The 12,992-nt window shown below is 42.3% G+C and overlaps 1 protein-coding gene across 8 annotated transcripts in view; it reads right to left on the bottom strand.

Moving 5' to 3' along the window:
• SYNRG (synergin gamma) overlaps window positions 1-10,589 on the bottom strand; it is a 35,885-nt gene extending 25,296 nt beyond the window's left edge. For 2 of the 8 annotated variants that reach the window (XM_010722002.3, XM_010722001.3), the window contains exons 1-10: window positions 9,858-10,588; window positions 8,419-8,537; window positions 6,933-7,063; window positions 6,450-6,555; window positions 5,746-5,857; window positions 4,233-4,535; window positions 3,277-3,501; window positions 2,184-2,261; window positions 1,298-1,494; window positions 174-428 (exon numbers count right to left, since the gene is read on the bottom strand). In XM_010722002.3, coding sequence (XP_010720304.2) covers window positions 174-428; window positions 1,298-1,494; window positions 2,184-2,261; window positions 3,277-3,501; window positions 4,233-4,535; window positions 5,746-5,857; window positions 6,450-6,555; window positions 6,933-7,063; window positions 8,419-8,537; window positions 9,858-10,059 — 1,728 coding nt within the window. In that variant the 5' untranslated portion in view covers window positions 10,060-10,588. Of the gene's footprint in view, window positions 1-173; window positions 429-1,297; window positions 1,495-2,183; window positions 2,262-3,276; window positions 3,502-4,232; window positions 4,536-5,745; window positions 5,858-6,449; window positions 6,556-6,932; window positions 7,064-8,418; window positions 8,538-9,857 lie in introns of all 8 variants that reach the window. The other 6 variants (XM_019621974.2, XM_010722003.3, XM_010722004.3 and 3 more) reach the window with 6 other exon arrangements.
• Between the last annotated feature and the right edge of the window lie 2,403 nt (window positions 10,590-12,992).

The following is a 12,992-nucleotide window of genomic DNA, read 5'->3' on the forward strand; positions in this document are numbered from 1 at the left end:
TCAACTTCAAAAATAAAATCAAAATCCACAACCCTCTCAACATGAGCGAGCAAACTCAGTACGGTCAGCGTCTCCACTTCAACCGCACCTTGGGCTTTATCTAAAGCCACCACACAGCTCTGAAACAGGCCGATTCCCCCTGCAGGCCCACGCCAGCCACGCAGAGCTCTCACCTGGCTGGGCGGGTAGGAGGGCGCAAAGGCTCCCGCTGGTGGTGCTGCAGCTCCGCCCGCTGGCGCTGCTGCCGAGATGCCCAGGCCCATCACCGGCGGCCCGATGCTCAGAGGCAAGGAGCCCGGCGGTCCCGCGGGCAGCAGGGGCTGCTGGCTCACTGCGGCAGGCAGCGGCATCGGAAACCCAGATAACGTAGGGACGGGGGCGGCTGGAAACTGGTTTAACATATCGGGACTCACTGCAGGTATTCCTCTCTGCAAAGGGAGGAAAAAAAAAAAAAGACAACCGTATGGGACACACGAGCAAAAAGGCATACTGGCCTCACTCCCATTTTGAGCTTCTGTTACTGAAACTAAGAAAGAGCAAGGTTCCTTTCCAGCTTCAGTTTAATCTTCTAAAACAAACCAAAAAAAAGTGATCAGGATCCTATACTAAAAGAGTGAGTTCTATCCAGCACCCCGGCTGCTGGGTTTATGCTAAGGGTAATGACAACTTACTGGTGAGCAGAGGCATTTGACAGCATTCTTGCTCAGCTTTCAGTACATGAACCCAGTGCGTACTGGCAAGAAAAGCCATGCTGAAACAGGTGGGCACCATACACACCAGTGCCATAAGATCAGCTTGGATCTTTATCTTAGATTTCATACAGGGCTGGTATTTGGAAATAAACTGGTAAGACATTATGCTATGCAATGAACAACAGGAGCCTGAAGTTCACACTCCATTGGTTCAGGAGAAAAGTAACAAGTTTATTTGTTACACACCTGCTATTCATAGACTGAAGGGATACAGAATCCATACGGTTTGAGGAGATCAATTGTGTAACAACAAAAGAAAAACATTCAGTGCTTTCCATCAGAAATATGCACACACACTGCAGTTTGGTAGGTATATTTAAGAACCATCTTCAACTGACATTAAAGAAAGGAGAAACTAGGATGTGAGTACTGGGATGTAATTACAGTCCTCTCGAAACTACGAGGGAAGTTTCTCCTCTGGATTTCAGCAAAGTAGTACTTTTATTACAGGTGTGGTATACAACCCACCTGCAGCAATATGCAGTAACGGTGGATTAGCCAAGGGAACTATCTTTGCACACTAATCCCCAGAGCTTTAGTCATACCTGAGTTACTGCTATCATCGCCAGGACAGCATAGAGCTCCTCTTTCGTAAGCTTCCCAGGGGTGGTTCTATTGGCTAGAGCCCATATTTGTCCAAGAGTCTCTCTGGGCAGTCCAGATGACATCAGTATGGGATACAGCTTAGCAGTATCTATCCCAGCAGGAGTCAAAGTTGTCTCTAAAATTTTCTTATACAATTCTGTTACAAAGGAGTCACTATTAGTCAGGCAACTTGCTTTTTTCAAGCAAATTAAAGATTGCTTTTCTACATCAAATTCCTAAATCAAATTAATAACACGCAAGAGTGTAAGGTAAGGCAACAACACTCAGGCACTGCACGCTATCATCCCTTTTCACCTACACGTTAGTGGAAGCTCTTTATGCACAAGTTTAAACAATCAAGAATAATATTTTACACAAAATAAAGTTAGTGCTTTATTTCAAAACATGTTTCTGGAATGAAATCATGGGATAATCCAATTAAAAGATAGTCCTAACAGCTTCACGTATTTAAACTTCAGTGTAATCAATACTGATTGCAGCATTTCACTGTTTCTAGTTATTTGCATGTATAGGGTAAATACCCTTAAGAAGTGAACCTGCTTCATTACAAGAGATGCCAAAAGCACTCTACCAACGAAAGCAATTTCAGCAGCAGCAGCAACTTCTACTAGCGTGATCTGCTTTCATAACAATTCTAAACATTTAACATGCTTGAAGAAAATCCTCTCTTCAAATGCAGATAAATATTACAAATATGGATCTCAGCAAAGAAAATGAATTCATTTGGTGACTGAAGAAAAATGCTTTGCTCACAAACAAAGGCAATGTAAGCACACGTGTTCACACTTTACATTGCCCACTTAAATGCTCACTCTCCCCGCTTACCTGGAACCAAGCTGTCGTTGTAAATCCAAGGAGGCATCATTTGCTGAATTGGATCCTGCGAAGGGAATACTCCAACACCTAAAGGTGTTCCATTTAGTAAGAAAAAGAAAGACACAGCTGCATTAAGACATACAGATTCAGGATATAGAGATCTTTGAGACTAGATCTTAGCTTGTCAGCATCATTTAGCATTTCAAGCAAAGTTTTCAGAGGAAAAGCAGCTACTGCATAATATATTTCAACATAATGATTTGGGGGAGCAGCAAGAGTACTGCTATATACACAAAGAAACAAGGAGCTCCTCATTTGCCAAATTTCTAGTTGCACAGAACTCGTCTCATAACTTCTTACAATTGCACAACAGCAGCTCTGTGCAATATAAGCTGAGCCTTCCCATCACTATGAGGGCTACTGGTGGAAAAACAAATTCATACTTATCTAAAGGGAAACGTAAGAACCACTCACAACCAGAGAATCCTTAGCAGGGAAACACACAAATAGCCCATCAAACTGGATCTTAGCAAGTTCTTTTCCCATGCTCACAAAAATGTATCCTTTGCCTCATTGTTCAAATGAAATCACAGCTGTCTTGACTACTACAGATTTCCATGTGATCTGCCACAACTGTGTCTCTGTCAATTGGTCACTCTCTCCTCCACTACATTAACTCTCACTAACCAAGCACACAGTAGTCATCTTTAACAAAAAAAACTAGAAATAAAGCTGGTGCAGCTTTTGAAATCATCTCTAAAATACAAATAGTTTTAGGCATAACGCTATGAGTGACAAGTGTCTGGGAAATAAGAATTTTAGAGAGCATATCTGTTTCTCCAAGAAAGAGGGTGGAATATAGCAAAACAGAAAACCTGATCAAACAAACATGTTAAATGTGATTACAGCAGTAAACTCACGTGGGGAAAGTCCAGAGCAAAATCACAGTTGTTACTTTTAGCAAGGAGCAGGAGGCCCTGGTATATTATTCAAGCAGGCATTCAGAGCAAAATTATGCAGAATTGGTCTTACAATTAGTGTATAGAGTGTTAGCATTCAAGCAGCATCTTATTAAATTCCATCAAATGTTTCATTTGCTCACCACACTCTTCAATTGCTATGTTTTGTTCTGAAGCCTTGTGCACCTCTGCAGCTGTGGTACCACTTTCATGTCCACCTACAAGAGCCCAGTCATTGATGGCTAGACTGGGACGAGCTTGGCCTGCAGCCGAGGCTTTGCGCCCAACTTCAGATGCTTTAAGTTTGGTTTGCTCTTGTTCAGATTCATTTAAGCCATTATCTAAGACTTTCTCCTCCAAGGAAGAGCCTGAATGAACAGCAGGAGGAAGTATTTATATTTGGTTATTAACCGCCCAGATTGCAATTCCACGTCTTCAAAGAAGTACTACTGGTACCACCGACAGATTATCAGACGAGGACCTGTCCCACCTCAGAGCAGCAGCACTGCCCTGCTCAAATGCTTTCATGGCCCAATTCTGCTTTTCACTTGCTACATATACACAACAAATTCAACTAAGAGAGAGAAACACATAGGAAATACATGAAACCGTTTCCTGTATTAGGGACGCCATTGCATAATCATCTGGATCGTGCAAAAGAATGATTTAAGGCTCAGGTCAGATACCCACTTATATATGCTAAGTTCTTCATGTTAATCTTATCTCCACCTGCTTAGCCTCCAAGAGGCGAAGCACACAAGCATTCCACATCAGCACAATAATTATTTTTTATACCATCTTTTCAGCTGTTCTATTACACAGACTTCATGCAGTGCTAGCACACAAGACTTAATACACTTGAGATGTGCCAGATGCATATTTAGCATCCTTCAATCCACACAACTTGCTTTTACAGTGCAGTTCTAAGAAAAGCAGGAAGGGGACATCATTCCCCACAGATCAGCAGGCTTCTAATTCATTGCCTATATCTTTCAGCCAGACTGAAGGAAAAAAACCAACAAAATAGGTAAAGACTCTCTATAGCTTTACAACAAAAAGTGATATTAAGAAAAATAAAATAAAATAAAACTTCAGTTACCTGTTTTATGGATACTGGGTGAAGATGCAGAGGTAGGAAAAAAGGGAACCTGCCCAGCTGTACCATGCAGGATGGATAACATTGGAGTCTGGGTTGGAGGGAGAGGTTGGACCACAGCCTTTTCTGAAAGCAGTTGTCCAGCCTCAGCAGCAGAATGGAAAGGCTGAAAAGGCTGAGAGGTGGGCTGAGGCACTGCTTTGGGGCTTTCAGTAGGCCCTTGTATAAAGTCACTAAATTCTTCATCATCAAGAAAAGCAGAGTGGGAAACAGATACAGCAGAATGGGATGATGATGTGGGATGATCTGTAAAATGGAATGAACACAATGCAAAGTGATCATGAGGAAAGTTTTTAGGAGGAAAAGCAGGGAAAATGGCAAATATAGCTATAAATAGCAAATGAGTGAGGAGAAACAGCAGTGGATATGTTATTTGACAGGTGAGAATAGTGACTACTGTCAGCATAGCAAACACATAAGGTAAAGCTGAGCAGCCTCTTCCGACCATGCATCTTCTCTCCCAGATGTAAATACTTTGATCGAATCTTGATTCTGAAAACCAGCTATGGAAGTACTCCATTTGTTTTAAACAAATTGGCTCAAAACAAATCAAGAGGAAATATTTCAAACTAGAGATGCTGGGTGGATGTCAAGGTAAGGGAAAAGTTCCCCCTCAAAGATGTGTTTTATCCTCAGACACTCAATAATAAGCCACGAGATCCAAAAGAAACGTGATATCCCTTTAGCCAGTTTTCTGTGTGATCCCTTTCTTAGTCACCCATTTTAACAAAGCAGGATGGGAAATTTAACAAACAATGGGAGAATGTTAGAAGACCACTTGGAACTTCAAAATTATCAAAGAGCAAATCCACAATAGAGATAAAGATTTTACATGTGAAAATTCTTGTCCAGATAAGCTTCATTTAGGTTACACAGAGCAAGCTATGTTTTAACCCACAAGAAATTTCTAGTAATAATTGTTACAAACATAGTAATTACTGAGAAGAGAGAATACCAAAGGCTTTGATTTGACCATGCCCAGGCAATGGTAAAAAAAAAAAAGAAAAAAAAAAGCTATTACAGTACTCTGAAGTCTTTACACAAGGTTTTGATCATTCTTAACACTTACATAGCACTTCTCAGCTTCAAAAGCACTCTGCAAAACATTAATTAATGCTTTGACTAGAAAAGAACTCAATTATAAGAGTTAGAATGGAAGTATAAAGCAAGTTATTAACACTGGGCTTAACATCCATTATCAATTCCCATGATATTTCACGGTAAGCATTTCATATTACATTTTTTTTTAAAGATTATCAAGTCTTCCAATGAAAGCTGAAATCTAATATCTCACACCAAGTGAGTGAACAGTTGTTAGGATGACACTCAAGTTTACAAAACATTCATACATTTACTTTATATCATCAAATAAAAACACTTCTTTCAATTGGTTCCTTCTCCCAAGGATTTCAAATATTAGTTTTATTTTCAGTTGGAAGAGAGGAAAATGACAAACCTGGCTTTTTAGGATGTGATGCTGGTGTTGGATGCATTTTAGCATCCCTAGAAAAACCATCCAGATTTCCTTTAATGGCTTCCAGTGCATCATCTCTGCTTTTTTCACCTGTCTGAAACATTTTGGGAAAAAAAATAATAAAATCACAGCACAATTCAGTTTCCTTCCAATACCCACACTTGTTTAGTGCAAGATTTAGCACTGCCTACTGTTAGAGTAAACCCTTCTTTTTCCAGCAACACCTGAAGCTTATTAACAGTAACTCCCACATTTAGGAAGCATGTATTTTGCAGGCTACACAATAACAGCACTTTCAGTCTTCCAACAGACACTTTATGTACAGAAATAACACATAAACCTTATTCAGTTATTTGCAGTCTTACAGATAAGAGCTCACTGGAACAGCCCAAAACTTTGGATAAAGTTAACAAATAAGGCACCAAATATTCTCTTTTCTGGAAATCTCAGTCTGTTCCCAAATGCTACGCTTCAGGTTTGTTTAAATTTATTTTACAAAAATTGGTTTTCATTTACAGACTTTGTTTGCATTGCAACAAGAGTGTGCAAATGACTCAATATTCCAGATGCTTTCCAAGATCTGATGTGTCATGCAAGTTCCCCACTTCCCAAAATAAAGCACTCCATTAAAAGCCATTGAAACAGCCTCAAGGAAACCAACACCACCCTTGCTGTTGAGGACCCACCTTAGGTTTCACACTGCTTAAGAGCCTCAGCTTTTGCTTCTGCTCTTCAAACTGGCGCCGTTTTCGTTCTTCTTCTAAAAACTTCTGCTGGTGCTCAAACCTCTTTCTGAAATTATTTAAAATAAAATAAAATAAAATAAACTGTAACCAATTTTTCATTAAAATTTCCACATCCAACTTCTGCTAGATTTTTTTCCATTTCTTTTGACTCAAATTCAGCTGGCTCGGTGCATACATCTACTTTCCCTCAGAACTGTTTAACAGCCACTGTTAATTTTATAGATTGCCCTCAAGTGCAATGGAATCATCTCAAAACTGTTCCACAATACTAAATGAACTACTTTTCCAGAGAAACAATGGTTAATATTTTTGTTATGTGCACTACACTTCCAGACCACACCTCCCCCTTAAAACAAACAAACAAACAAGCATAAATAAATAAATAAGGAGAACAATCCCAAGAGCAAATAAAGCATCACTTACTGCTGTTCCTCTGCAAACTGCTTCTGCATGTCAGGGGTATACTGTGGGGCTGCTGGGCGCATTCCTATGAAAGAAGCCTGTCCCATGTAAGGCATTCCAGCTGCTGGCATTGGCCCTAAGGGCATGCCACCCTAGAACAAAATTAATAATACAGCTTCGAGGTTTTTTTCCTCCACAACCAAAGCCCAACCACTGACAATTACATCCTGCTAAATGACAAACTAGGTAGATGTCATAAAATTCAGAGCGTAACAACTACTGTTACAAGCTGTCACAGAAGTAGGCAGTGGTCATTCAGTAGGTGGCACTCTTCCCTCTCAACAATGAGCTACGATTCTTACGGGATTTTAGACAGCACGATGGCCTTCTGGGCAAATACAAAAAAATCAAGACATAAAATCGACACAATCTAGGTGAAAACATTACAGGCATCCTAACCCACATCACTAACAGAATCATGCACTTGGGTTTCCTTGTTTGTTTCTTTTTTAATGTAGTTTCCTACTCTAAATGACTACAGAATACTTCTAAATTCCATGCTGGGGTGCATGCTCCTAACCAACTGCAGGTGCTGGAAGACTGGCTCTGATCACTTCACAGAAAAAACTCATTTGGGCATCCAAGGGGGCAGAGAATATTGAGCAAGAGCACTAGGAGACTGAGCCAAATGAACTGCATGAGATGAGAAATATTTGGTGATAGACATATTCTGGTGCGGTGGCAGTAGCAAAGCTTGCCTGATATAGGAGCCAAAAATTAAATTACTTCTATTATCAATCATTTTGTTTTTGCTATCAGAACCACAGAAAGAGAACAAGTGCTATTATTTTTAGACTAGCACTCATAAAACCATCTTCCTGCTACAAATTTTAGGAAATTAATTTAATAATGTCCAGGTGGGGGTGGGAAGTGAGAGGAGAGCATAAGGAGATGGCAAGACATAATAAATTCAATTTGAGACAGCAATTTGGTTACAAAGCTTTGGCAATACATAAAATTTCAGCAGAATGCAAATCTGTACATAAGCACAGATGGTACTAAACAGAAAACAAGTGATTAAAAGCAGAGAAAATATAGCACTGGCTACTCGTACTTTGTTCTTGTTCCTCAATTAGCAACAGTACAGATAAAGACAAAGTTGCTTTAAGCAAGGAAAAACCAACAATGTTAGAGAGGAAGTAGGACAAATGGGAAAACTGCTCATGCGAGACAATGCAGCACATTTCTCTTGAATTGCTTTCTCCCTGCAACAAGGTCTGTAAAAAGAAAGTTCACGAATTGCTGCTTGCACTTAGACGCAGTTCTACTAACTTCAGCATTTGAGTTACAAAGAGACAAAGAATTCAGTGAACTGCTCACCACCACAGCATCTATCAGCTTACAAGGGGCTCATGAAATCCTATACAACATGCCACCTTAGCAGTAAGGATGTAGAACCAAAGCAAAAGGAGTGTCTCATTTCAACCCACATCTCATCGGCACACACCTGCATGGCCATGGGTCCAGGAGGCATTTGAGAGCCATAATTCATGCCCATCATGCCTGGCATGTTGGACTGCATGACGGGAACCATTGGAAATCCTTGCTGCTGCATAGGAATCATCCCTGTAATAAAATGTTCAACAAGGTGAGCGCTTTGTGTTAAAGCTTTTTTTTTTTTTTTTAATATTTGAACTAAACCATCACAGCAAAGTAAAGGAAGAACAAAGAAATCAGTCCTGCTGAACTGTTCCAGAAGTGAAAACCAGGCTGCAGGGCAGGCACCGTGGGATATCCTGAAGTTAGCTACCGGTCGGGCTAAGGGAAGAGACTCTACAGGCTTTCCCACAGCCAGGCAGATGAAGCCTCCCACCACCTGAAGGCTTGGCTGTGGGTTTTTCCCATATGATCTTCACAGGGTCAGTTCCAGCTAATGAGATTTAATTAACCACACTGACAGCTGCTGATAATTAATTGCCCATTACTCTAGAAAGGGAAAACTTTAAAAGTGGGAGCATTTCAAGATCAGCCTCAGGAAATAAATCCATGCACCACTTTCACAAAGCGGCTTCTCATTCTGAGCTGGCTGGATAACTCGTACCCCGGTCAACGAGCCCACCACACAGATTAGAATGGTTAAAAGTATTCGCCAGTCAAAGCCACATTTGAATAAAATTTGACAAATCAAACTGAAATATAATTATTCACAGAATGAAGCCAAATCGATTATGCCTTGGGATCTTTGTCTGCTTTGCTCTCCTGGGAGTCAGAATCGAGAAGAAACTCATGCTTGCTACCAGCACCCCATGAGAGAATTCTAACTGCCTGCAGCCGAATATCACGGGCAAAGGCTCTCCAGGAGGGATGCAACAAGCTCAGAAATAAGCCATAAATCAGCTCCCAACACATTTTAAAAGGAAACTGTCACTTCTTCAAATTCTCTCTGTATTTTTCATTAATTAAACAAACAGCGCTGCAACAGCAATGAGAACAAAGGTAATTTAAAGCTGGGGCTCTCCTGTTGTCTGAGCACTTTCACATGGGTTGTGACTGCTGTCCCAAGGTCTTACAGAGCTTTGTAAATATTGACTGGGTACTGCAGAACCCACACAATACTGGTATGCACAGCTGGCAGAAGGAGCATAAAGAGGTTAAATGCCATATTCAAAATAATATAAAAATCTTAAAGGCAAATTCAGGGTCAAACACACCAGAAGTATCACTTTCCTGGGTCTCTAACCTAGCACTTTGCTTTATCAGCATTGCACAGAGCTTTAGAAACAGCTGCGAGATTCAACTGAGCAGCATCGACCTGAAGGGGACGACCAGCTCAGGAGTTCACCTAATCACACTGGGAGCAGCAGCACTGAACAGAGATCACTTGAAGTTGGTCACAGTCTCCAAAGGTAACAAACTTAGTGCTCACAGCATTACATCCATACATACCTTGAGGGGGGCCCAGAGCACCTGCCACGGGAAACATGAAGCTAGAAGAGGAGGGAGAAAAGGGAACGTGAACATCAGTGGATGAAAACAGTCTCTGAAGTGCACCAGCCACAGTCCTCACACCGCAGTCGGCACTTCCACCTGCTGCTGTGCATTTCAGAGGAGACATCAGCAACGTTGCACGCAGCCCCCTGCCACACATAGCCCAAAACTTCACAGCTCACACTGCAGAGCTATGAAGGAACAGACCTCAGCCTCCGTAACAGCGCGAAAATGGCTTTGACTCATCCACATCACCCACAGGAGAACTTCCAGCACCTGCACAGGTTGGTAACAGGTCAGTCTGTGAGCTCAGGCTGGGCCTTTGAGCACTGCAGAATGAATAAGCATCTCCTGCCAGAAGCATCTGATTCAGCAAGACCATGAAACGCACCAGAAAACAGTCCTCAGCTCCTTGGTAACTACTTTCAACACGGAATAAACCGACTGTGAGACCCCACTGCCTTCCCCTCTCCCCCCAGACATGATATGCATCACAAAATAATGCAGTGGCTGGTTTCTTAGTTACATCTCAGTGCAAGAAAAACTGTTGGTTTGCAAAAAAACTATTCATCAAGTAATAAACACCAGGTACACCTGGAGGAAAAACTGCTGAAAATTCAACCAAAATTATAATGGAAATGCTAGAACTGGCTGTGCTGCCCAACAGGAGAAAGGTCCTCGGTGGGAAGCCTCACTCACAATAAATTTACCTGAGCAGTAAGTCACAAAATAAGAACTTGAATCGGTGTCCCAGCCAGCTGTTCCCTCAAAATGCCACACAAAGACAAACACACTCACAGACGTTCAACACAAAGGTGGACATAAAACCACCTAGGATTGAAGGAGGAGAAGACACTACGACTGATTGCAGGCAGTTCTGCACATCCTGCAGGAAGTCACAAAGCCAACCTCATTTATACTTCTAGAAGAACTGAGCATAATAAATTCTAAGACAAAATAAGGAATCTGGTTCATGGATAAACGCAAAATTGAATTGCAGCCAGTTGTTGTACAGACAGCAGGTGACACAGTCACCAGCACAACCCACAGCACTCCTCAGTTCAGTCTCTAACTTGGAATCTTCTCAATGCTTCGGCTTCTTCTTTTCACCTATGGAAATAGCTGATTATCTCCAGGCTGTCAGCACAGAGTGCCACCTCAGCCACAGATCCTCTGAAGCCACATGTAATTTCAGCTCCTGCATACAAAGCAGTTCTGCGCATCTTAAAAATACACCAGCCTTGTTTCTTTTGAATTATAAAATATTTAAAGTTCATTTTGAAAAGCTCACAAGTATCACAAAGTGTTCATGGCTTTATGTTGCACTTTCTTGTCGGGGAATCTGGTCAAAAAGAATTCTTCCAAATTAGCAAACGTAATGTAACTCGAACAAGCGTAGCAAGGTACCACTGCCTGTTGGAAGCAAATAAAGGACAGGCAATAAAATATTTATCCCTTTCTACTGAACTCCTGATTTATTTATAAGTCTCAGTGAAAGATAAATAAATAAACAAACCCTGAAACTAATGAGAGGGCACTGGAAGAGGAAGCTACACCGCAGCGGCAAAGCAAGCTCCTAGCACAGCTCTCCTCGTGGTTCTGCTGTGCCACTGCTGGGAGCTGCCACCAGCACGGACGCTCAATCCTCATCACATTTCTAAAGGCAAAAACCAGAAGCCTTATTTCCACACTGCTTTCCAGGGACACAGAAGGTATGGTCACATCCAGCTAAAGCAGCTGATCCGCAATGCTGGAATTAAGCTCTCAGCCACTGCTGAGACAAAGCAGAGGCAGGACAGAAAACCACAGAACCTGATAAACCGTGCTGATAGAAACAACACCAGGAGCAGCTTTATTTAAAAAAAAAAAAAGACATTTTAAATCCAGGTACCTCAAAATAATAGAACTGATTATAAGAATAAGCAGGCAACAACAGGACTGCCTTTAAAAAACAAAGTAAAACGGGCACAATTAAGTACATCTGTAAGGACCAATATGCTTCTTGAAGGCTAGAAGAGTGTTTATTCCAGCTACTTGGTGGCAAACTCCAAAATTCCCAAATGCACTTTCCTGAGAATGGAATACCTCACAGTCTTGGTTATTTAGAGCAGCTGACTACCACCAAGCGTGCCATTTCAATGGGGTTTCTTATTCCTCATTACTTCCACAAAGGATTTAAAAGCAGCTGCAGAGATTTCTGTTGTTCTCAACATCAGATGCCCCCCCACCAGCAGGGCTGATGCAACTAGATGTAATACTTGATGTAACACAGTAAGAAAACATTATGTGTCAGATGGTCTGCACAAGACAGAGTAAATATAAGGAAAGCAAAGCAATTACCCTACAGCACTGCTATTGTGAGAGTTCTGTTAATCCGTACGTTCCTACCGGTTAAGTACCTTAAATGGGAAGCTTCAAAACCAAAAGTCAGCCTCGATCAAACCACAGGAGCAACTCCTTTGCTGAATCTGTGTGTTCCTGCGACAGCTCCGTCTGCACACAATGCACTCCTATCCACAAGCAGATTTTCGACTCCCCCATTTCCCAATGAGTAAAGTCGCATTCTACCAACGTGCTACGGGATACACCGGAGTATTTTTCAGTGGCAAATTTCAACACAGAAATCCACATTAACGAACCTCCCGGCACAGAACGTGAACCGCTGCCGCCGGATTCGCTCTCAAAGCAACCAAACACCGATGGGAAACAAACAAAGGCTCTGCGACGAGCGCACCGTCGTGGCCTTCAGCTGACTGACAAACGAACGTCCGCTCCTTGCAGGCAGCGCTGCTCTGAGGCCGCCGTTTCGCAGCCGTGCCGGGTTTATGGAGCGACACGCGCTGCAGAACCGGCCCTCGGACCTCAAAGGAGCAACTCAGCTCCAGGAAACACCAGAGCCCGGCTGAAATGAAAGCATCGCCCTCCTTTCACCCGACCCCGTTCCTCCACCTCACACCGCGCCCGCAGCGCCGGTGAACCAGCACGGCCGGCCCTGCCGGCACCCAGCGAGGCTGCGGGCCCCGCAGGAACCAGGAAAGAGAGACGTTCGGAAGGCAGCGGCAGCAGCGGCAGGCGGGCGGCTCGCACCGAGGC

This window comes from Meleagris gallopavo, chromosome 21 (genome assembly GCF_000146605.3).
Source record: "Meleagris gallopavo isolate NT-WF06-2002-E0010 breed Aviagen turkey brand Nicholas breeding stock chromosome 21, Turkey_5.1, whole genome shotgun sequence".
NCBI classification, from domain to species: Eukaryota; Metazoa; Chordata; class Aves; order Galliformes; family Phasianidae; genus Meleagris; species Meleagris gallopavo.